This window comes from Brassica oleracea, chromosome C6, assembly GCF_000695525.1.
Source record: "Brassica oleracea var. oleracea cultivar TO1000 chromosome C6, BOL, whole genome shotgun sequence".
Classification (NCBI taxonomy): domain Eukaryota; kingdom Viridiplantae; phylum Streptophyta; class Magnoliopsida; order Brassicales; family Brassicaceae; genus Brassica; species Brassica oleracea.
The window spans coordinates 36,221,788-36,244,826 of record NC_027753.1 but is presented as its reverse complement, the minus strand read 5'-3'; the positions used below and the strand labels follow the sequence as shown (position 1 = coordinate 36,244,826).

Here is a 23,039-nt window from a genome sequence, read left to right as displayed (position 1 = left end):
ATGTTATTTCCACTGGAATTATCAAAATATTTTGATAATAACTATTTTCTTGGAAAAGGTATATGGTTCAGAAAATTAGGAAACATGGTGGTCAGGTGGTGAAGTTGCCTCGCACAACTTTTTTCTCGTCTGCGTCGAAACCAAACTTTCAGGGAACAATGTCGTTGGGTAATATGCATCGTTTTTCCTTTTCTTTTCTTTACCGTCAGATTTTCATATGTAATTAAGTATAAATGGACTCCATTTATTCAACTTAATCAGAGATCTTTTTGCAAATTATCTTTTTCAAATATTTTCTCTAAATTGTTTGATTAATGGTTTAAATTTTAAATTTATTTCATGGAAAAACTTATTAGTGAAATCAAATTTAATCTGATAACAAACAAATTATATAAACAGTATACCCATTTAATAAAAAGCTATTATGATATTATTGAATACCGCTTCTAGAAAGAAACATTTTACTACAAAGTTTAAGGTAAATCTTAATTATGTGATTGTGAATTAATTAGTGATATTTTTTTTGTTGTATTAAATTAATTATTTATTTTATGTTGTCAATAAATTTTAGTCTTAGTACTGATTTCTTTTTACATCAGTACTAATTTGTTAAATTAAACAACGTCGGTACTGATTTGATAAATCCGCGTATAAACATCCAGATAACCAATCAAGTTAACTATAGTAGGAACCCTTATAAAAACATATGTTTATAAGTTTGGAGATAGAAAGTGAGGTGGTTTGATTTGGTTGCACCCATCATAACATGGAGTGTACAAAGTTATTTTAAGGGAAAATGTTTTAGCTAGCCACCAGGACTCTTCCAAGAATATGCATTATACCATGTTTGAACATGAATGGTAACACAATAATAATAATAATAATAATAATAACAATAATAATAATAAAAAAATCATTAAGATGTCTAAATTTTAAAATTTAGTAATGACCAATATATTATGGGACAACAAAACGATACTAGACCTTGTATAAGAAAATACTAAATGGAGTAGTGAATATTCAGAACTTGTTGATAAAAAATAATATTTGATGGAAACCAAATACATCATGCATGATGAATTCGTAATAATGATATTGTTTTTATATGATCAATGAGGAAAAGACGTGATGAACAAAAATATATGAATTGTATTTCATTTTACATTAAATGTAACAAGGTATGTATACGTTCTTCTAACCAACCAGATAGCTATACCATCTTTCAAATCGCCACATAACTGTGTAATGACAAGTTTCATGTTTATAGATTTTAATATTTGGCCTCTACGTGTATTTTTAGATATAGACATTTTATTGTGTGGTGTTGTTTTTCACTAAAGAATATATATTAAAATATGCAAAGAAAACATACGTGTGCGTAAATAGTAAGAAGACTGAACTAGACCGATTAAAGGTTAACTGAATATAGTTCACATATTCGTACCATGCTAATTTGCATTCTTATTGTTTATCGCATATATATGTAAGTGCTTTTTCAATCCTTTTTCAATTGTTAATGTCATGCTTGGGGTTCTATTTAATTTTGCGTTCAGAAGAGCTTTCGAGTTTACTTTGGTTTTTTTTTTTAGTTTACTTTGGTTTTTAGGCAAAAAAAAGAAGAAGTTTACTTTGGTTCGAAGGATGTTCCACATGGGATCGGTCCACGTCCATTTTAGACCTTTTCCGAGCTTTGTAACTTTCTTTATTCTCTGCACACGATAATGACCACTTTTTACTATTTTCACTCACTTTCATGGACCCTATTTTCCTTTTAATTACTGTTAGGTCTCATTTTAGAAATATTTCCTTTTCAAAATTGAATTTTTCTGAGTATATATTCGGCGAATATCTCAATTTAAAACGATAATCGTTAAAAATCAAATCATGTGCTGATTATTCGACTGAAACCAAAACTTGCTCTAAATTTGTGGAAAATAATGACACATGACTTGGACTAGCCGTTCTGATGTCGTGGTCGATCGACCTCAAAATTGATTAGTTCACCCAGCAACAGCTCATCGTATCCGTTGGTTTGATTGACTTCTCAACTCGAATCATTTGTGGTCATTTAAATCTGACGGTCAAAAATCGAAACGTGGTGGAGGGAAGGAGTAGGACCCACAAAGAGGAGTCCCACAACGGAATTAACCGGTCCATTTATCACCGATCAACGTGGTGGTCTATTTAACGTGTAGCCCAACACGGCAACACGGCATCGAGAAAGCTCCATCTATACCTATCAATGCGCCAATCTGATTTCAAATTTTGTAATTTAATAGTATACATTAAAGTGTTACATTTTTCAAAATCATATGGATCTGTTGGGTTATGATGCGACGATAAAATTAAGCGGAGTAATATATAGTAATGAACTAGAAAAAAAATATAGTAATACAATTTGTATGATTGATAGTGTTTATATTTTAAACTCGCAGTCCCAATATCTTTCTTACTAAGAAGCGTTTAATATATTCACCGGACGAACACACAGGTGTCGTATGCTATTACGTACAAATATTCATGTCCCAATAGAACACATAACACATAGGAGATCTAGCAATCATAGAGTTACTATGAGACTAATCATGTGTAACCGAATAAATATTCTGACACGTTCTCGAGTAGAAAATGAAGCTCTATGTAAACCTGTAAACGATTTATGTAAGAGATTATCAGTTATTCAGTTTGACTCGTCTCCAATATTTAGATCCCGTCCTAAACGCATACTTAAACACACACACACACACACACACGAATGCTTTATTTATTTTTAGAGGAGACTCGTCATATTGTCACTTCATCCTACAAATACAAACTGATCATTTTTTTAATTTACAGAAATTTTTCCAAATTTGATTTTCGTTTGTTTGATAAGCTATATATATTATTTAGAAAAAAAAACATTAGGTTGTATTTTCTTTTTGACTCCAAATATTCGAGGACCGATATTACAAATATTAATATATCAAGTAGACAATTATGTATAAATTTTCTGTTTCTAATGTAGATATTTATCTTGAAGGTAAAATATTCTAAGCTCTATTTCAATATATTCAAAAGCCATTTCTGTTAAGAGTTCTTTTAAAATATCAAAATCTAGGAGACAAAATATCAAAAGAAGGAAGAAAAATACAGAAAATGTCATAGTTGTGACAATTGTAATTTTCTTGCTGGACCATCTCAGTTTCCAGATTGATGGGGGAAAGAGTTAGGCACACGCGGGTTCGATGCGCTGGCCAGGCAATTGGGGTATCTAATTCTGCTGGACCATCTCAGTTTCCAGATTGATGGGGGAAAGAGTTAGGCACATCGCATTCATAAAAGTAAAAGACAACACTCATAAAAACAAAAGCGTTGTTGCGTTTGGTGAGCTTATTTCTCCAATCCTTATTCCTTAAGTCTCTCTTTCTACACTTCCAGTTTCCATCTACTAATAACCTTTTATTTTTCTCTTATACAATAAACAAGTTGGTGTCAAGAAACAATCTTAATGTCCTTAGACATTCTATGCAAGGCTATAGGGTGACTATCCTCCTTTCATATAACCTTCTGATTCAGAAACCTGACTTCACCTTAATGAACCAAGACTTAACGGAGTTCAAATCAATATCACATATTAACAACTGGTCTTGTGGCATTTGCAAAGAGCAATGAATAATGAAGATGGGATTATTCATCAAATTTTAGACATCCTTGTTATCTTTTGATGATGTTCACAAGAAATCCACACACGGGATTAAGACTTAAGACTCAGGAACTATCACATTGATGGTCAATCCAACATCGAGATATATAATGAAATTTGAGTTTGTTAAGTGGATTACTATCACTTATGCATTTGCATAAATACGAAAATACTATGAAACTTCACGTCTTGGAAGAATGCTTTGGATTAACAGCACTAACGATGGCTTCACAATATCTTATTTGACTCGTTCAAAGAAACCAGAGCTTCTCACATCGCCAACTGAGGTATTCTGATCAATGTCGTTACTTGTTCCATGAGTCTCTTTGCGATGGATACTCCTCGACTTTCCACATGACCCGTTGCCTCTATTTCTCCTTTGACCCGTTCTAACACATTAGGCTTATTTTATAGTCTTCTCCTCTTTAAAACAAAATGTGATTAGTGTACAGTAGATTACCATCACAGAGATTCACGAATTTTCTCTCTCTTATGAGTTAGACATCCGTTAATACTTAATACAATACACTAGTTTCTGTCAAGTTACAAAGCTATGTTACCAAATATTAGAAAAAAACTTGGGGATACAATGGGCTTTGTTGGGCCGGATGGGCTTTCTTTTTGTTTTAAAGAGCCTTTTCTTTTTGAGCAACAAGTTGTTGTAAAGAGTCATTGTTTGTAGTTTTAAAACAGTTTTTAGTTTTTGTTTTTTAAAAACCATTTTTCTACGATCATTTTTTTAGAAAATGGATTCTCTAAAATATAGGAAAACCATATTTTGTCATTAACTACCTATTTTCAAGCAAAAGCCAAAAACCACATTTTCTTGATTTTCTCAACAATGCACGGGTTTTGTATTTTTTCTTATTAAAATATTTTTTTATTTCTTATGTATTGATGTAATAAAAATTAATAAGAAATAATAAAATGATAAATAATAAGTATTCCAATTAACAAAATTTAATAAAATATTTTACATTTAAAATATGATATGAAAAATATAAACAAATCTACATATTTCATCGATACTATATATACTTAATTTTGTTTTTTTATTGAGTATGTCACATTTATTAAAAAAATTACAAAAATCATATTAAAAACAACAATTAGATAAATAAAATATCAAATTTATAAGAACCAAATATTTATAGAATAATCACATAACTAATATCAAAAATCAAAATTCATATATTGCCATAAAAACTAATATCCATAAAACTAATATTTTCAATGTATTATACATTTAATATATCGTAATTAAATTTTTATTTAATAATATTGCATAAGTTTTAGGCATTTTTACCATAATAAAAAATATAATTGTTTTAATTCTGTTAATATAAAACGTAATTATCCATTGTCTATAATCAAATACACTTTAAAAATCCAAGTATTGATGATGTTTATTTTGTAATACTAGAATTGCATAAATTTTATTCATTCTTACCATATTTTATAAAAATATAATTAAATTTTATTTAGTTTGTTTTGAAAGTTTAATTAGTTATTCATTTTTCTATCGATATAAAATTAAATATAATTATACATGTAGCTAGTAGTTTTTATTTTATAATATTTCTGTTGTTTTATATTAAAACAATAATATAAAATTATTTATTTATGGTGATAATAGTAATTGTTTTCATAATAAATTTTATTTATTTAATATTTTGTTATACTCTGAAAACAAAAACCAAAATCTAAATCTCCATTCAAGTTTTTAAAAAAGATAAAATCTACTGCAAAATCAAAAACTAAAAACTAAAAATTAAAACCCAAAAAATTAAACAAACAATGATCACCTCAATTAAAAAATAAATCACGGGAATCACGACCATTAGAAACTTTATAAAATTTAGGGAAAATTGTTTATTTAGAGCAAAAAAATGATAACTATGTCTCTTTAGACTAATCTCATATATTTTATGTCCCATTAGGCTAATTATTTTCAAAATGACAATAATACCCTTAAAATTGTAATTTTTATATATAATAAATAATGGGTTCGATCAAGCGGGATCGATCAATCCAAAATTACAAGGTCGAACAAATCGATCGACCCTGATTATTATGCAAAACAAAAAAAAACGCGGAGCATATACTGATCGACCTGGTCCATTTCACTCGATCGGCAAATGTCAATTTCATACAAATCGACCGATCTCGAATTATAGACCGATCGATCTATGGAAGCATAGATATGAATCATAGTAGAAATAATGTGAAAATTTTGTGAAAATTTTGTGAACAATCAATGGAATATAGAAGACGGCGTGAAAAGAAGGTTACCACTTTTTTTGATTTTTTTTTTAACTCGATTTTTTTCAAAATATGAAAGTGAATATTCCCAAATATTTTGTTTCCATATTTTTAGGAACTAATTTCTTATCCATAGAATACAATCAATATGTAGAAATTAGTTTCTACATGTTTTTAGAATTATAGTAATAATGCGTAGATTTTGATTTCTACATGTTTCAGATTTACAGTAAATCTGTAGAAGTCGGTTTCTACGTGTTTTAGATTTATATTAATGTGTAGATTTTGATTTCTAAAGATTTTAGATCGGTAGGTTAAGCGCGGAATGTGTATTCTAAATATTTTTAGAATATTCTTATTTACGTCGATCACATATTCTAAACATTATAGATTCAATGAAAAAAATGGATTTCGTTTTCTAATTCGTAGAATGTCATTTCTACTTTATTTAGAATAGAATCTGAAAATTATGATTTAAACATTTTTAGAATTGAAAAAATATCAATAAGTTCATATAGGTATTTTATCAATAGTTACTATTTTTCTAATTTTTTTTGTTTGTAAAACTATTTATTAAATTTATTTTCAAAAATATTAAGAGGTATTATAGACAAAAATTGCATAAAATAGATATTAATATAAAAGAAAATGGTTATCATTTGTTTAGCTCTAAAAAACAATTTTCCCTAAAATTTAATGAACCATGTTCATATTCTGCAAGCCAGCTAAGAAGAAGAAGACGATGATCATTGATTAGGTAATGGAAGAATCGAAACCGCCGATGAGTTCTCCCGGAGGAGACGAGTGCTTGAGTTGGGCTGCACGAGATCCATCTGGTCTCCTCTCCCCTCACACGTTCACTCGCAGGTACGTTTCATTAACCATCCACCAATCCTCATCTCATGCAAATGATTTGATACACCATGTTCATATCCATGACCAGATCTGTAACAAGCGATGACGTTTCACTAAAAATCACACACTGTGGTGTCTGTTACGCTGACGTCATCTGGACAAAAAACAAACATGGAGACTCTAAGTACCCTTTGGTTCCTGGGTATGTTTTTTTTAACAATACCCATCTCTTATTAAAGCTTCCAACTTTGACCTTCCCTAATGTTTTTATTTAATTTAAATATTCCTCTGTTTTTAAGGCATGAGATTGCTGGAGTAGTGAACAAGGTTGGATCTAATGTCACACGGTTCAAAGTCGGAGACCACGTTGGTGTCGGAACGTTTGTTAACTCCTGCAGGGAGTGTGATTACTGCGACGAAGGACAAGAGGTTAGCTGTGTGAAAGGGCAAGTCTTCACTTTCAACGGCGTTGATTACGATGGCTCTGTTACCAAAGGAGGCTACTCTAGCCACATCGTTGTTCACGAGAGGTTGGTTTTATAATCATCTCTCTCTCTCTTTTGTCATATTCTTTAAAAAAGTTGTGAGTGAGTGAGTGAGTGGCTGGTGAGTTTGATACAATAGGTATTGTTATAAGATACCTGTGGACTATCCCTTGGAATCAGCTGCGCCGTTGCTATGCGCTGGCGTCACTGTCTATGCTCCCATGATGCGTCACAATATGAACCAGCCTGGTAAAACTCTTGGGGTGGTGGGGCTTGGTGGGCTTGGCCACATGGCGGTTAAGTTCGGCAAGGCTTTTGGACTTCATGTGACGGTTTTCAGCACCAGCGTCTCCAAGAAAGAGGAGGCTTTGAATCTGCTTGGAGCTAACAACTTCGTTATCTCCTCTGACCATGACCAGATGAAGGTACGTAGAGAGAGAGAGGGGTTTTCTTAGGGATGGAACCAAAACCTAACTTGGTAGCTACGTGATGTTAACTTGGCAGGCACTAGCGAAGTCTCTAGACTTTATCATTGACACAGCGTCTGGTGATCACGCGTTTGATCCTTACATGTCGCTGTTGAAGATCGCTGGGACTTATGTCCTGGTTGGTTTCCCAAGTGAGATTAAAATCCAGCCTGCCACTCTCAACCTTGGTACGCATCTCTTTGTTATACGCTTACATACATACCCTCAAGATGCTTAGACCATAAGGATCATTGGTATACAGGTATGAGAGTGCTTGCGGGAAGTGTGAGTGGAGGTACCAAGGTGACTCAGGAGATGATAGATTTTTGTGCAGCTCATAAGATTTATCCCAACATTGAGGTGGTTCCCATTCAGAAGGCAAACGAAGCTATTGAAAGGGTGGTGAAGAAGGACATCAAGTACCGGTTTGTGATTGATATCGAGAACTCTCTGAAATAGAAACATATAAAGCATCCTTGGTCTCGTTTAGAGGCTTTCTGAACGTTTGTAAACCTGATTTCCACAAAGCACAAGAGGCATAATGGCGACTGAAGTGATTTTCTGTAATAAAAGAACACTCTCACTGCTACAGTTATTATTGTTCTTTGCGTTTGTTAATAAACTGAATAAGTGGAGATTATTGAGAGAATGTATTGTTCACATTAAGCTGATGTTATTGGTTCTTGTATTTAGAATGTGTCATTGGTTTTATTATTTTGAAATCTAATATTTAAATCAATTATTATTGATTCTTGATTTTAAAACATTTTAAAATCAAGAATCGATATCAGATTTAAGAATCAATATTATTCAATAATAAGAATTTGTTTAAAGATTGGATTTAGTGGATTTATAAGAGCTTAAAACTAAAATACAAAGAAATTATAATATTGAGATGAACATTGTCACAGTGGTTGGATTTGTATTATTGGTTTTCTTTATTTCTATCGTGACTAGGTCCATGTCTAACCACAATACCAACTTTTGTAATATTCATTTCTATAATCACCATGTCGTACGATGTATTTTTTTTTTTAATGTTAAACTGATGATGTCTCCACTTTAAGATTGTTTTTTTTTTGTCCACTTCAAGATTGTTTTATTTTCTAATCTTCCATCCATTTTCGAAAATGCTATTTTTCTATAACATATGTGACATAATTTTAACGAGAATACAAGAACCAATAATACTAAGATGGAGGATCCCAACAAAAATAGCTGTAGAACTCTACAGTAAAATCACTAAATGGACTTTTTAATCGTTTACAAGAGCTACGGGGTGAAAAACAAACAAACAAATAATAAGGTGGTCCTTTCATAACTATTCATACATACATGGACCCTCCGCCATATTTGTTAACATTATCACCACGCGGGACATGAGATATAAATTATTTAATTTTCCAAAGTTAAAAGAGTCATTTATTATCCTTTTATCTCTTTATTTATTACGAGGCGAAAGCGAGATGTCAATGTTACCGTTATTTAAATTAAACAAATGCTTTTCTCTTCCTTCCCCCAAAATTTCAAATTTCAAATGCATTCTTCTCTCTTCTTTTAACATATTACAAGCCCTTTTTATCTACATCATTCACAGGCCACCAAAACTTTCTCTCTTTCTTCTCTTTCACTTCCCAAGAACACTTCACAGTTATATTCTCGAATCTGATCTTCCTCCACAGTATCTGATTCCAAAGTCTCAAACTTGACAAATGGGTGGCTCTGGAAACTGGATTAAGTCTCTGATATCTAACAAGAAACCCATCACTGATGATCAACAAGTAATCTCCAAAGCCTCTCTCTTTCTCTATCTCCATGATTCGATCTCTCTTATAAAGCATTGATCTTTTTTCAGTTAGGTGATAAGAACAGCAAGAAGAAATGGAAACTGTGGAGGACTTCTTCAGAGAGTTTCATCTCTTCCTCAAAAGGTTTCAAGAGCCGTGCTAGTAGCTATGGAACTCCTTCTCTTGGCTCAGATCCACCGTCTTTCTCCGCAGATGATTCTTTTGCAGCGTCTGTTGCTGCTGTTATCAGAGCTCCACCTAAAGATTTCCTTCTTGTTAAACGTGAATGGGCTGCTACTCGGATCCAAGCTGCTTTTCGATCTTTCCTGGTACACTCACTCTTGCATGGACATTAGAGACTTGATAATTGCAATGAGTTGTGTCTCTATGGTTGTCTACTTTCATAAAGTTTGAAACTTTAAGTCAAACACACTCTTACATGGACATTAGAGACTTGATCATTGCAATGACTTGTGTCTTTATGGTTGTTTACTTTCATAAAGTTAGAAACTTTAAGTCAAACACACTCTTACATGGACATTAGAGACTTGATCGTTGCGATGAGTTGTGTCTTTACTTTCATAAAGTTAGAAACTTTAAGTCAAACACACTCTTACATGGACATTAGAGACTTGATCGTTGCGATGAGTTGTGTCTTTACTTTCATAAAGTTAGAAACTTTAAGTCAAACCATTCAACAACTTAATCTGGATCCTTAAACTTAGTCAAATTCAGTTTCGTTTGTGTTTGTCTGAAGCTTTTGTGGTCATTTTTTCTAATAGGCAAGGCAGGCGCTGAGAGCTTTGAAGGCGGTGGTGAGGATTCAGGCGATATTCCGTGGAAGGCAAGTCAGGAAGCAAGCAGATGTGACATTAAGGTGTATGCAAGCTCTTGTTCGAGTCCAAGCTCGTGTACGAGCTCAATGCAACAGGGCTCCTTCAGATGGACAGGAGTTGGAGAAGCCATCTGAAGAAAAGAATGATCCTGCTAAGCAAGCTGAGGTAATAATATTATCAGACAAAGGCATGAGGCATGTAAGAGAAGACTAAACTTTGCATTGATGTTTTTTTTGTGTAGAAGGGTTGGTGTGATAGCCCTGGAAGTGTGAATGAAGTGAGAACGAAGCTACAAATGAGGCAAGAAGGAGCTATCAAGAGGGAGAGAGCTATGGTATATGCACTCACACACCAGGTAAAACGGCTTGAAAAGCACTTAATTAACTCTTTCAGAAACATTTGTGTTTACTGAGTTTTCTCAAAATCTTTGACAGCCAAGGACGTGTCCAAGCCCTAACGCTAAGGTGAACAAACAAGGGAGCGTTAAGAAGAGTAGCGGGTCATGCAAGAGCAGTCCGGGTTGGAACTGGCTCGACAGATGGGTTGCAGACAGGCCATGGGAAGGGCGGTTGATGGAAGGTGGTCCCACAAACTCATCAGACAACAACGCAAGGAAAAGCGAGAGCAGCGTGTCTGAACACGACGCGGTTCAGGTTAGGAAGAACAGTCTCACAACCAGAGTTTTGGCTAGACCTCCTCCAATGTCATCATCAGCTACCAGTTCCGAGACTTCTTCGACGTCTCAGTCTCCGGTTCCCTTCTCAGGAAGTTTCCTTGAGGAAGGAGGGTATTACAGGAAGCCAAGCTACATGAGTCTCACACAATCTATCAAAGCTAAGCAGAGACGATCAGGTTCTTGTTCCAAAACACCGTTTGAGAAGAAACAGTCCATGTCTTTCAACGGAGATGTCGATGTAAAGCGTAGTGCTGGTTCGGATCTGTATCCACCTGCTCAAGTAACAGGGAGACATATGTGGGCAAAGAGCCAGAGAGGCTAAGTAAGCATCGTTTCAACAGCTTGTTGGTCCCCTCCCCACTAAACAACATACACGGATTATAGATAAAGAAGCAATCTCTGTGTATCTTTTAGATATGATTAGTTTGAAGATTGCAATGTCACTGTTTGGACCATTTTATCTCTTGCTTTCTAATGTTCCTGAAAGAATCTGTTCTTATCTCTTGTCAAAATATGAAACCAATAAGCTTCACCTCCAGATATGATGGCTGACAACTATACTTTCAACTTATTTTAAAACACAAACGGTTCCAACTTTTAATATTATTTTTGCAAATATGTTCACATACAAAAATACAATACATATGAAGTCTTATAGGAGATCATTCAGAATGATCAAGTGTGTCTTATTGCTTAAGTGGAGCTTTCTTCTCTCTGTCTGCAATTCTTGCAGGTGCGTTTGAGTGGGTCTTGAACCTCCCCCTACCACCTTCCTCTCTCTCCTGAAAATTTTCACCAGCATCATCAACATTTGATATTAGAGAGATCAGATAAAAAAACGCTTTGTGCCTCCATACCTTTTTCTTGACGATTTGAACAACATCTTCATCCTCAAGACGGTGAGAAAGACCACAGTGTTGAGGGTAGTGCCTTGCGCTTCTGCCCCAAACCAGTGCATACTTCATATCTTTCACCAGAGTCTTGTGGACGTGGTTACAAAAATCTTCAACTGTGCATCCACCTCTGTCCTGTAGAATATGACATATATGTTATGGTGAAGTCCAAAATGACAAAAAGTCATCTCTCCAAATTGTCGAGAGGTCTTGTACATACAGCTGAGAGGACAAAGGGCTCATCAAAATCTGGTTGCTGGCCCTGAGGCTTTGTGTAAACTCTCACAAGTCCCATTTCCTCCCACATTCTTGCAAGTAGTCTATCTAAGTTTAGCTGTTTCAAACAACAACAAAATTTCACCATTAGACTAGTGTTTCATACACACATTCACAACTGTCTTTCGCCATCTAAGTTTAGCTGTTCCCATCCATTGGATATAGAGAAGTATGGATAATAGAACTTGCCTTTAGATTGCAGCTAATAACAATGGAGTTTGGCTGTCTTGCTAGCCTATCCACGTCATCGATTCCAACAACATCTATCTTGTTGTAGACATACACACACTTTATATATTTGCGGTTGCCTTCAATGACATCTATAAAGTCATCCACCGTAGCATCCTCACGGAATAAAACCTGCAACGTTCATTACTAAACTCAGAACATATCTCTCATCAAAACAACAAAAGCAATAATACCATTCAAAGTTCATATAGTTGTGTTACCTCAGCATTGTGAATCTTGTATTCATGCAGAATCTGATAACAGAGCTTCTCATCAATGCGAGTCAACGGTGCTGTAGTGTTGAAAGAGATTCCACCAGTCTTCTTCTTCTTAAAGTATATCTGTTAAAACAGTCACAAAAATGGTTTCACATCAAGGTGGTTTTATTAGTCTCTATCAAGAGTATATAGTTCAGCACATGAAGATGAGATTCATTTACCTGTGGAGGTCTTTTGTTTAAACGCAAACCCACTGCTTCAAGTTCCTTAGTCAGAATCTGCCTGTGACCTTCACTCTAAGGAACAACAAATAGAGATTAATAGATAGCCAAAAGGCACAAAACGATTTGAATGGTTGCCAAAACTAAGACTCTTACTTTGGAGGCATCAAGAACCATCAACACAAGGTCAGAGGACTTTGCAACAGCAATAACCTGAGAAACAAAACAGTTTTAATTCACCTTTGGTTCAAGAAGTAAAATGATACGAAGGATATGGGGAGTGATAAAAATCAAGAATGAAATGGATTTAAAACCTGCCTCCCTCGCCCCTTTCCTTCAGAAGCACCTTCAATAATCCCAGGAAGATCAAGCAGCTGAATCTTGGTGTCATTGTAGCGAATGACTCCAGGGATGCATGTAAGCGTTGTGAATTCATATGAGGCTGCTTCGGAATGTGTGCCAGTTAACATCGTCAAGAGCGTGGACTTTCCAACACTGCCAAATTACATCCACGAAGAAAAAAAACAAAGTGAGGACTCCATAATTGAAACAAATACATTATGTACATGTAAGTAGAGAAATTTAAGATGGACCTTGGGAAGCCAATAAGTGCAACACGTCCATGACCATACTTTGTAACTTCAAAACCATCTCCACCTCCACTTGAACCCTGTTATGTACATTTGGTAGACAATTACAAAAAAAAATTAGAAATGATGAAAGGAGCACAAGTTTTTGTATACAGCTATATTTATAAGAAGTTGAATATTTACTTTGGGAGGCTCTAACAGTTGTGTTCTGAGCTTTGCAATCTTTGCCTTGAGCTGGCCAAGATGATACTCTGCCCATCAAAAGTGGGAACAATAGTTTCAATAGATGACCACTTCCTCTACTACTATTTTCTCAGCAAATATTATGAAAAATCAATTATATGATTCTCATGCATGTACTATAACATGAAGAGTAACCTGTAGCTTTGTTCTTCTGTGTCCGAGCCATCTCGGCTTCAATTTCTTTAATCCTTTCGATGATTCCCATTTTCTTTTAAGTAATGATCTAACACTAATCAGACAGATAGTTCAAAGGTTAATCATAAAATCAACAATTTAACCACACTTATTAAATAGACAAAGAAAGACGCATCATCTGAATAACATCAAAGGATAAGAATTTAAACCAAATCTTAATTTAGTAACTTATTCAACAAACGAAGGCTCACCTCTTTTAGCGTCGACTTGTCTAAACAAATAATAGTTGCACTCTTTTGATCAAACGAGTTCAAAACTTAGATCAAATACGAAGCTATGCAACTTAGCCTTGCATATGATTCTTGGAACAGCGATAAGAAACTAGAAATATGACAAGAAGATGAGCGATGGAGACCAGACCAGAGGATGATTCTAGAGAAAGCGAGAAAGATGCACTCATCATACACGTAAGTCTGGGTCAAGAGACAATAGCTAGAAGAGTTGAGTTATGGATATAATTAGAAAAGGCCCAGTTCAAGTCCAAATCAAACGCATGTTTTGTCGTGAGATCATGACTTTCATAATCCATGGACACCAACTCAAGAGAAAGACGCTTCTTATTAGTGTTCTTTAATAACTAAACCCACAAAGCTTCCTTTATAAAAGTTACATAACCCTACAGAAACTGTGGCTTTATCTCACACTTCTCTCTCTCTCTCTCTTACTTAGTTTGGCTATTTTACAAACATCAGCTACATTAAGAAGTTGGATCTTGTTTCCTTGTCTTAACGGTGATTCGGTGGGACCAGTGATTGCTTCTCCGCGAGCTCCCTCACCTGCAACAGAATCTCCACAGGAATGTGCATCGACCCATGTTTCTTGAAACTTCCCTGCACCCACACATTCACAACTAAGCACATCCACTCTTATTAGCAAAGGACAATGCAGTTGCAAGATAAAGAGAGGTACCATGTTGTTTGAGGGACTCTGAGCAAAGCTTGCTCTCAAGAGATTTCGCCATTTGTCCTACAAAAACAACAAGATAGATTATAAAACAAAGCCTGGATTGATAGGATCATGTCAAGAGGGCTAAACACTTGTGATCAATCACCTACCTTGAGATCTACAGAGGTACGGTGTGAATGAGATGAGAAGGAAAGCTTTTTGATCTCGGACCACTTCCCAGCTCCATACTTGGATACACCTTCTACTAATGTTGTAACCTCAGACAGAGTCCAAGCTCTATGATGCTTCCTTCTAACTCCACCACCTTGCATCATCGGCGCGCCAGTGTTGTTATAGTCATCCGAGCTATTTCCAGATGAGTCTGGCTCTATGTCTTGATCAGCCTCAGTGAGAATATTCTCCTCGTTGGTGTTGTTGTGACTCGTAGCCAACTGCATTTTCAAAACCAAAGAATGCAACCAGATACTGAATCAGATTTGCTAAAGAAACTTAAGGTTTTTTGATGGACAGAACCAAAAAAAGAAAAAGGTATGTCTTACTTCATTCTGGATTGGTCCAGAAGCTGACTTTACCACTGAACCTGGACTCACAGCTTCACTGTTCAACAGGTTACTCTCTCCTCCACTAGCTTTTGCTTCCAAGCAACTGGTATGACATTCCTACACAAGTGTTGTATTATTCTTAATCACATTCCAACCACAATGTCATTTAATTGTTTTGTCCATATGTTCTATATTGACAAGTCACCAGACTAATTACTATATTAGAGAAGAATGAGTAAACAAGAGACATACCATAAGAGCCATAAAGTTCTCTCTAGGACGGCTTCTCCGGACATGAGAAACATAAGGAACCTCAACCTCAGATCCACCGAGAGGCACCACCCTGGTGACTGTAACTCTCTTCCCTGAGGAGACGCTCATAGACCTGACCTCGGATTTTTCAGATAGCCTCTGATCTTTTGAAGGAAACACTGACTTGTCATCGGTTTTTGAAAGTTCTTCAATGTATCTTCGAGTAGGTTTCCTAACTCTTTTTGCAGCCCTCTCTTCACACGAAAAATCTTCAGTTGCCCAATAGTGGTTGACACCGAGACTATGAGCAGAAGCTTCTTTTGAATGTCCATTGACATGATAAGCACTACTAGATGGTGCTTCCTTAACGTTAGTAGCTCTTACATCATCAGACACATCATTGGACTTGACTTGATTTCCAACTAGCTTGTTATCTTTAATTGTCAGGTTCGTCGTTGGTACATCAAAGGACTTGGTAAGTCCCATTGTGATCCTCCTTTTCAGCCAAGTCTTGTCCTTAACAGTTGTCTCACGGCCAAACGTCGCTCTGAATGTTTCCTGCAGTGCTTTGATAGGCAAATTATCCAAGCAGATCTCACCTCTAACTAAAGCAAAATCAGGTTTTTGAGAAGCAGCAGCAGCAGGCAATGCAGTTTCTTTTGGACTAGATGGTTCAACAGTGTTAGATTGATTCACATCGCATCCATTCTGAACATCTGATGAGAAAGGAAGGGGCTCATGGTGGACTTGATCCTCGTCAAACATGTTGTTTTCATTACAACACTGGATGTTGGCATCTGGAGGAGTAGAAACCATGACAAGCCTCTCATCCTGTTCTACCTTTTGCAAGAACTCCTCGCTATACTGCAAATATCTCAAAGTTGGAGCAAAATGCAAGGAGTAAGGTCACTGATAGAGTTCTAACGACATTTCAAACATTATTTAGAATCAGAAAATAATAGGACTTTTGTGAGGTAAATAAATATACAATGCTTGAGAAATAAAAATCTGTTTTTCCATATTTATGAAATGGGACTAACCTCAGATTGAGAATTCACCTGATCTGTAGATGGTTCCACATTGTCAGAGCGCAATAAACCTAGATTGATAACTGAGTCAAATAAAAAAAGTTATCAACAAGATGCAAGTAAACAATAACTTGATCTAGTCGGAAAAGTCAGAGATACTTGAGCATATTTGGGCCTATATCACTAAAGACTTGAGCATATTCTAACATATAATGCATTATCTACCAAAGAAACAAAAAATTACTCAAGTAAGGAGCAGTAATAGAAGCAAAGAAGCATAGGCTTTTTAGTCAAAATCGGTTCAACATGTAAAGAATGGTCAGAACCAAACCTTCAGAACATTCTTTTAGTTGGGACAACCGAAAAGGTGACCCTTCGGTCGGAAGGAAGCCTAGACTCTGACAAGCATCTGATGCAGAATGCACATCCGTCTCGTTAACCTCCAAAATTTCTTCATCGGTTGCAGGGACTAGTCTCCCATCTCCTGCAACCTAAACCATTTCCATAAACACAACTAAAATAAGATTGTGAAAGACTAATAATACCTATAGTCAACAGACTTTTCAATTTCAAGAGAAGAAAAACTCTATAAGAATTTGTTTTTCTTTCCTCTTCTAACTAGGAACACGCTTACAGAAGCTACGAACGAAAAGGACACATTTTGTAAACCATACCCGGACAAGCTTGTAGGCAACAGGATTCCCAATCTGATTTGTTGAAGAAAAAGGTGTGATCCTTGTCTGAGCACTGACATCAAACATCTCCCTGCGGTCCTCAACAGTTCCAACCACAGTCCCCATATAGATAAATCAAACTCCCAACACACAGCCCTGATATCCAAAACAGGAAAAAAAAATTTGATGAATGCTCAAAAGAACAATCCACAGAGGACGCTATTACATAATGTGTAGTCTAAACAGAACACTATTTGTAAATTTGCATTCACCAAAGACCAAAACCAAAACGGATTCCCAGTGAAGCAATACCACAAAACAAAAGGAGAGTCTCTTTCTCTAACTTCAACCAGAAAGAATCTATCTTTAACACAAAGATAAGGCTTTTTAATATAAAAGTATCTATCTTTATCAACAAAGCGAGAAACCAAACCTTGAGAACACACAAATTCAATCTGATTCCAATGCTTACCACTAGAAAAATTGAGTTAGCCTGCAGAAATCGAAGGAAGACGATTAGACTTTACTCGAATTGATCCCTAACATTCGATTTGGTTTGCAGAGGAGAGAAGCTTCTTGTGGATTTATTAAAAGCAAAATTGGAAGGACAAATCTTTGGTTGGCTCGCTTTCGGCTTTTTCTAGTTAAACAAAAGTCCGGATTCGAAACCGTTTTTATTTAACTCGAATCAAATCTTTGCTTTTGGTGATTTGGAATCCGTGTATACATACGCTTCTGAGTTTTATGTACTTCACGAAGTTTTGTCCGATTATTTTGCCATGTCAGTTAATAGCCGGATAACGCCAAAACAGAATCAACTACCTTCCGTTTTGGTTCACGTGTACAAGGAACACCGTGCCGTCTATTACATATAGACCAGGATTACACGCCGTTTAAGAGTTTTAAAACGAGATGAAGTTTTCATGGAGTAGGTGAGAGTATTTACGTTAGTCCAGGTTTAATTATTGTCAAGCTATACATAATTTGTGTTTCTCTTGCAAACTAAATCAATAGTACATTGTGCAAACATTTGTGCGTAAGTATGTCACTGATCCTTTTAGACTTTATTGTGGGCATGTTTCTCTTACAACAATGGTCTTTTGCACCTATGGAAAATAAGACTGAACCTACTGGTGAAACTGAACAGAATGTGCTGTTTTTGGAAAAGAAAGCTTAAGTAGTTGAGATGGAAGTGCTTGGTTGAGAAAAGAGACAACAGAGAATCAATTATAAAGGACAATATGTGAACAGTGTAAAGAGCTTCTGAACTCCTAAGAACTTGGACTATAGAGAGTTCATAGAGACTATTAACCTCCACTTTAAATGTAAGCACTGTCTCTGTATCCTCCGATACCATCAATGCTAGTGTAAGGGATAGACTAGAGATGGATCAATGCTAAAAGACTAAACAACATATAAAAGATCATATTAAGAAACCTTTTTTCACATAAAGAAATATCCATATATATGGAGTTTGAATCAAAATGAATTATCAAAACCACATAACACCTTTTTCAAAAAAAAAAAAAAAACACATAACACCAAGATGACGTTTGTGATAAGGTTTGCAAAATGAACGATGTGTGCTTCAAACACCTGGCAAAGAGAGGAAGTGATAACAATCTTAGAAAAACCTCTTTCTCTTCCAGAGGGTTACATTGAAAACAGTTGAGGAGATGACAGTAGTAACGTGAGGACGAAACCTCTTATCTTTGCAACTACAGACATGGCTGGTTCTTCTCTACCTTCATCTCTCCTCACTCAAGGAGGACCTGCTTTACTATTCTCTTCTTCGAATCAAGTCTCAGAAGCTAAGTGTCAACTTGTGGTTACATCTGGAAAACGCTCTCTTGTTCGTTGCTTGGCTAAGAAGAAAATCAGTTTTGTGGATCAAATCCTCGATTACATCGAAGGTACTTTTAAGTTTCTATGCTTTTTATGGAAGCATGACTTTAGAATCAGTTTGGTCTGACTGTTTTTGATGTTTTATTTAAGGCGGTCCTAAGCTTAGGAAATGGTATGGAGCGCCTGAGCTTTTGCCAAAGGACGGATCATCAAGTGAAGAAGACGATGAAGCAGAGGAACAAGAAGAAGACGCTCTTGATGGAGTCAAAGACACTGTTTTTGTAACGGACGGAGACAGTGACGTTGGTCAGGTGTGTGTGTTTTAATGTCTTTCATATATAGAATCATCATACATTGGACGATGCAACAAGATGAAGAAACTGAGAAAGTGTTAACTTTTAGCTCATGTAGATGATTATACTGCAACTGATTGTGAAAGGCACTCGTGTTAAAGCACTTGTCAAGGACAAGAGAAAGGCTATGGAAGCTTTTGGAGCTTATGTTGAGGTTTGGTTCACTGAATCAAAACACTTCTGAACTGTGGTCTGTTTGTTTCTCTCTTGGTTAAAACATTTTTAAATTAATGAAGTTAACGTCTGGAGATGCAAGTGACGAGCGTTTCTTAAGGAAGGTTTTTAGAGGCGTTGGTGCAATCATATCCCCAACTGTATGTTTTTAACCAAACCCTCCTTGATCCAGTTCTGCATTGTTCTAAAACGTTAAGCATGTCATTCTTTTCCTTGGCAGGAGGGTTTCTTATCAAATGTCAAGAGCTTAAAAAGTGTGAAACATGTAGTTCTCTTGTCTCAGGTAAGGATGCATCTGCATGGATTTAACTTGGTTTCAATTAGTAATGTATATGGAAAGATCATGGTTTAATGAAGCTGCAGTTGTCTGTTTATGAAAGCAGCGGTGGAATTGAAGCTATGATGAATAGCAAAGCTAAAAAATTAGCTGAGGGAGATGAAAAAGCAGTTATATCTTCTAATGTACCTTATACAATCATAAGAACAGGCAAGCTGGAGAACAGTCCTGGTGGGAACCAAGGGTTCAACTTCAGCTCGGTAAAATCATAATCTTATAACTCATAAGTTGAATCATGTGTTGGACTTTAAAACAACATTTTTTTTTGAATGAAACAGGATGCTGCAACCAAAGGAAGCTTAAGCAAGGAAGACGCTGCTCGTATATGTATTGAAGCTCTAAGTGTGATCCCACCAACAGGATTGATATTTGAGGTACATAACAACGTTCTTTGCTTTCAATATAAAGAAGCATTGTTACTGATGAGGCTTTTCGTTTTGTCAGGTTTCTAATGGAGAAGAGGTTGTTTCTGACTGGGAAGGACAGTTGATGAAACTGATGCAGAGACAAAAGAAGTAAAAACTTTGAAGTTGAGATGAACAGAACAGAGCAGAACACTAGAGATCATCATTGTCTATATCTAAAAAACATCATTCTTCCTACATATTTGATGTGTCTCAATACACTTTTTTCTTCTTACCAGAGTATGAGGACCCTACAGTTTACATCCCTTTCACTTTTGTAGTTTTATAAGATATCCATCCACAAGAAAGTTGATTGGAAACTGGATGTTGTTAATTTGAAATGGGATGTTGTGAGCCAAGCAAATTGAATATTACAAAAAAAAAAAGGTGCAATACATGAAGTGGAACCAAAAGGTTGGCTAGATTCTCTTGTCCAAAAGCTAAATAAATAAAATAAAACAAAAGTGCAATAATGTACAACCTAACTAAAGTTAAAACTCTGCTGACTTTTTGACTTTAAGGATCATGCAAGCCACAAAGGCAACAGTGATCAGCATCTTTTATTCTTTCTTTTGTTAGATCAGATCTTCAGTACACTTCATATCCCATTTTTTTTTTACTATCATAATTTAGTTTCATACTTTGTTTTAGATAAAATCAAGGTTCATATGAACATTTCTATATTCTTAGTTACTGCAACAACAACAATTAAAAGGTCTACAAAGTCAATCAAGAACCAAAGAAAGCAAGAGCTCTACATATCATTATAGTCCCAAAGGTCTGATCATCAAGGACATGAACTTCCTTTTTTTTATTCTCTGAACTAAAGACATGAACTCATTCCAACAGAAGTGACCTTGTTGTCTTGTTGCACAATACATATTCAGATTAGCATTGACTCTACAGAAACAGAGAGATTGATCTTTCTTTTGGTAATATTAACCGGATCTAAATCTCTTTTGGTTGTTGGTCCCAGTGGATTCTCCTTCTGATGAAGCATCAATGGATCTGGCAAAAGAATGAGAGAGATCACCATAAAGACTTGCCACAGTTCTGATATTGTTGTTGAGCTCTCTTATCAAACCAACGTTTCTTCCCAAGTGATCTGCTTGCTTTGACTCATGGTTCTGGTTGATCTCGTTGATGAGAAGCCGGTTCTGATCCAAAATGTCTTGAACCTGAACAAAGCTCTTTTGGAAATTCTGCAACACTTTGCCATCCATCTGGTATCTCTCTCCAAATCCGGAAAACACATCTCCTTCCATTTTTGATTCCATTAACCTCAAATCTTGATTGTTCTTGTTCCTGAGATTTAACAGTATATTTCAACTCATGATCTCACATAAACTTTTCCAGTAGCACAAGGCATAGATAAATAAATATATTTCTTTTATCAGTTATATAATATATCAATCAATCTCGGACAAGATAACAATCAATGTTTTGAGGAAAGAGATCTATATATAGATACAAAGAGAAGAAGTAATAGCTGTTCTATAAGTAGCCTAGAGATAAGGAGACAACTGATTCATAAGATTCATAGCAATAATATAACGTCTATAAATGAAGACACAGAAACCAAAAGATTCATATCTCTAAAGCAAAGCAAATTTTTTTTCAAAAGCTTGATTATAAACAAGGGAATAAAATTTTATGTTTACTTACCTTCAAAAGCAGAAAAGAAGAAGTTCCAGGAGTACAGATAATAACAGAGATGAAATCAAGATTATATTTTCTCGGGAAATAAAACCAAAGAATCTTATTTTCTCTAGAGAAAATTAGATGACAATTATTGGATGCTGGGAAAGCAAATGAAAAAAAGGAATCTACTTGTCGTCTCTAAGACAAACAGTCTGAGACAGAGAGAGATTTGATAGGAATGTATATATTAATAATAATGTAGAAATGTTCTTATCTTTTTTCTTTTCTTTTAAACTCTTTTAAACAAAAAAAGAAGATCTTGTTGCCTTTGCTGGGATGTACTTCTGCTCAGTTCTGTAGTTATTATGGAGAGGTAAAAGGCGCGCGCGTGTGTGTGTGTCAGTGCCAGACATCTGGAGCGAATAATTATGACCCGACCCGTAACATTTGTTTCGTTGTTATGTCTTTATTTAGACTTCATTTATGGGCTGAAGCCCATTTATTTATATTTAAGGCTTAAAGTTTCAACTTTTCAGCTCATAATTGTCAGTGTATCTTAGAGCAACGCGGGGTTACAAGAGGGGTTTCTAAGTGGTTGGTCTAACTTTTGCGTAAAAATCGGTGATAGAAGAGATAAAATAAGAATCAATTTTAGTCTGTTTATTACACTTTTCGCGGACTCCACTAACACGTGGAAATCAACGATGGGTACGCTTTTTAATTTTTTTTTATTAATCAGAAAAAAAAAATAAAAAAAATTTTAGCATAAGAAACGGTGCAGTGATAATCATGGTCTTACAATCTATAATGCTTTTTATTTTTTTGACAGTCTATCTGTAATGATTCCAAACATAGAAAGACTAGGATAAGATCTGCGCCTTGCGCAGGGTGAGTTTATTTGTATATACATTATCGATAGTTTTTTTTTATATATGTGATCATTTTATTTATATATATAAAATATTT

At 35.3% G+C, this 23,039-nt stretch overlaps 7 protein-coding genes across 12 annotated transcripts; 3 read left to right on the top strand and 4 right to left on the bottom strand.

The window, feature by feature from the left end:
* Window positions 1–3,867: 3,867 nt before the first annotated feature.
* LOC106298122 lies at window positions 3,868–5,046 on the bottom strand. Its single transcript, XM_013734210.1, is given in 4 exon segments — window positions 3,868–3,915; window positions 3,918–4,039; window positions 4,042–4,087; window positions 5,035–5,046. Coding segments are annotated over 4 exon segments (228 nt in total).
* A 1,572-nt stretch (window positions 5,047–6,618) lies between these two features.
* Window positions 6,619–8,493, top strand: LOC106296516 (probable cinnamyl alcohol dehydrogenase 1). Its single transcript, XM_013732661.1, has 6 exons — window positions 6,619–6,814; window positions 6,891–7,004; window positions 7,102–7,332; window positions 7,427–7,712; window positions 7,792–7,942; window positions 8,017–8,493. The coding sequence occupies exons 1-6, from the start codon at window positions 6,708–6,710 to the stop codon at window positions 8,211–8,213; spliced, it is 1,086 nt and encodes a 361-aa protein (XP_013588115.1). The 5' UTR covers window positions 6,619–6,707; the 3' UTR covers window positions 8,214–8,493.
* An 855-nt stretch (window positions 8,494–9,348) lies between these two features.
* Window positions 9,349–11,586, top strand: LOC106300350 (protein IQ-DOMAIN 1). 2 transcript variants are annotated; one of them, XM_013736475.1, is made up of 5 exons: window positions 9,349–9,531; window positions 9,606–9,870; window positions 10,324–10,542; window positions 10,622–10,732; window positions 10,812–11,586. In XM_013736475.1, exons 1-5 carry the CDS (start codon window positions 9,467–9,469, stop codon window positions 11,373–11,375), a joined length of 1,224 nt encoding a protein of 407 aa, XP_013591929.1. In that variant the 5' UTR covers window positions 9,349–9,466; the 3' UTR covers window positions 11,376–11,586. The 2 variants fall into 2 exon arrangements, with proteins under 2 accessions (XP_013591929.1, XP_013591927.1); XM_013736473.1 differs by having other exon boundaries at window positions 10,619–10,732.
* A 63-nt stretch (window positions 11,587–11,649) lies between these two features.
* LOC106300349 (developmentally-regulated G-protein 2) lies at window positions 11,650–14,338 on the bottom strand. The gene is made up of 12 exons (XM_013736472.1): window positions 14,109–14,338; window positions 13,858–13,951; window positions 13,663–13,730; window positions 13,483–13,559; window positions 13,204–13,384; window positions 13,046–13,102; window positions 12,890–12,964; window positions 12,672–12,791; window positions 12,412–12,582; window positions 12,167–12,280; window positions 11,911–12,081; window positions 11,650–11,835 (listed from the first exon to the last, which is right to left on the bottom strand). The coding sequence occupies exons 2-12, from the start codon at window positions 13,925–13,927 to the stop codon at window positions 11,740–11,742; spliced, it is 1,200 nt and encodes a 399-aa protein (XP_013591926.1). The 5' UTR covers window positions 13,928–13,951; window positions 14,109–14,338; the 3' UTR covers window positions 11,650–11,739.
* Window positions 14,339–14,456: 118 nt separating this feature from the next.
* LOC106300347 lies at window positions 14,457–18,035 on the bottom strand. 5 transcript variants are annotated; one of them, XM_013736467.1, is made up of 9 exons: window positions 17,792–18,035; window positions 17,320–17,475; window positions 16,977–17,136; window positions 16,658–16,728; window positions 15,618–16,481; window positions 15,363–15,482; window positions 14,973–15,254; window positions 14,827–14,883; window positions 14,457–14,747 (listed from the first exon to the last, which is right to left on the bottom strand). In XM_013736467.1, the coding sequence occupies exons 2-9, from the start codon at window positions 17,443–17,445 to the stop codon at window positions 14,643–14,645; spliced, it is 1,785 nt and encodes a 594-aa protein (XP_013591921.1). In that variant the 5' UTR covers window positions 17,446–17,475; window positions 17,792–18,035; the 3' UTR covers window positions 14,457–14,642. The 5 variants fall into 5 exon arrangements, with proteins under 5 accessions (XP_013591921.1, XP_013591924.1, XP_013591923.1 ...); XM_013736470.1 differs by having other exon boundaries at window positions 16,676–16,728; XM_013736469.1 differs by having other exon boundaries at window positions 16,658–16,716.
* Window positions 18,036–18,964: 929 nt separating this feature from the next.
* LOC106298385 lies at window positions 18,965–20,695 on the top strand. The gene is made up of 8 exons (XM_013734496.1): window positions 18,965–19,232; window positions 19,315–19,475; window positions 19,576–19,671; window positions 19,754–19,831; window positions 19,912–19,974; window positions 20,055–20,228; window positions 20,307–20,402; window positions 20,473–20,695. The coding sequence occupies exons 1-8, from the start codon at window positions 19,046–19,048 to the stop codon at window positions 20,545–20,547; spliced, it is 930 nt and encodes a 309-aa protein (XP_013589950.1). The 5' UTR covers window positions 18,965–19,045; the 3' UTR covers window positions 20,548–20,695.
* A 451-nt stretch (window positions 20,696–21,146) lies between these two features.
* LOC106298383 (protein ELF4-LIKE 2) lies at window positions 21,147–21,737 on the bottom strand. Its single transcript, XM_013734494.1, has one exon. The coding sequence runs from the start codon at window positions 21,707–21,709 to the stop codon at window positions 21,371–21,373; it is 339 nt and encodes a 112-aa protein (XP_013589948.1). The 5' UTR covers window positions 21,710–21,737; the 3' UTR covers window positions 21,147–21,370.
* Between the last annotated feature and the right edge of the window lie 1,302 nt (window positions 21,738–23,039).

Bases quoted from the DNA above. Each gene is read 5' to 3' on its own strand.
- LOC106296516 (XM_013732661.1), top strand. From the start codon at position 6,708: ATGGAAGAATCGAAACCGCCGATGAGTTCTCCCGGAGGAGACGAGTGC. The intron at 6,815-6,890 runs GTACGTTTCATT...ATCCATGACCAG, and splicing joins CCTCACACGTTCACTCGCAG to ATCTGTAACAAGCGATGACG. The intron at 7,333-7,426 runs GTTGGTTTTATA...TTGATACAATAG, and splicing joins CACATCGTTGTTCACGAGAG to GTATTGTTATAAGATACCTG.
- LOC106300350 (XM_013736473.1), top strand. From the start codon at position 9,467: ATGGGTGGCTCTGGAAACTGGATTAAGTCTCTGATATCTAACAAGAAA. The intron at 10,543-10,618 runs GTAATAATATTA...TTTTTTGTGTAG, and splicing joins ATCCTGCTAAGCAAGCTGAG to AAGGGTTGGTGTGATAGCCC. The intron at 10,733-10,811 runs GTAAAACGGCTT...AATCTTTGACAG, and splicing joins TATATGCACTCACACACCAG to CCAAGGACGTGTCCAAGCCC.
- LOC106300349 (XM_013736472.1), bottom strand. From the start codon at position 13,927: ATGGGAATCATCGAAAGGATTAAAGAAATTGAAGCCGAGATGGCTCGG. The intron at 13,385-13,482 runs GTCCATCTTAAA...GTAATTTGGCAG, and splicing joins GCACTTATTGGCTTCCCAAG to TGTTGGAAAGTCCACGCTCT. The intron at 12,583-12,671 runs GTAACACAACTA...TGAACGTTGCAG, and splicing joins ACAAGATTCACAATGCTGAG to GTTTTATTCCGTGAGGATGC.
- LOC106300347 (XM_013736467.1), bottom strand. From the start codon at position 17,445: ATGGGGACTGTGGTTGGAACTGTTGAGGACCGCAGGGAGATGTTTGAT. The intron at 14,884-14,972 runs GTAGGTGATTGA...TTGTTTTTGTAG, and splicing joins GTACCTCTGTAGATCTCAAG to GACAAATGGCGAAATCTCTT. The intron at 14,748-14,826 runs GTACCTCTCTTT...GTGTGGGTGCAG, and splicing joins AGAGTCCCTCAAACAACATG to GGAAGTTTCAAGAAACATGG.
- LOC106298385 (XM_013734496.1), top strand. From the start codon at position 19,046: ATGGCTGGTTCTTCTCTACCTTCATCTCTCCTCACTCAAGGAGGACCT. The intron at 19,832-19,911 runs GTATGTTTTTAA...TTTCCTTGGCAG, and splicing joins GTGCAATCATATCCCCAACT to GAGGGTTTCTTATCAAATGT. The intron at 20,229-20,306 runs GTAAAATCATAA...TGAATGAAACAG, and splicing joins AAGGGTTCAACTTCAGCTCG to GATGCTGCAACCAAAGGAAG.
- LOC106298383 (XM_013734494.1), bottom strand. From the start codon at position 21,709: ATGGAATCAAAAATGGAAGGAGATGTGTTTTCCGGATTTGGAGAGAGA.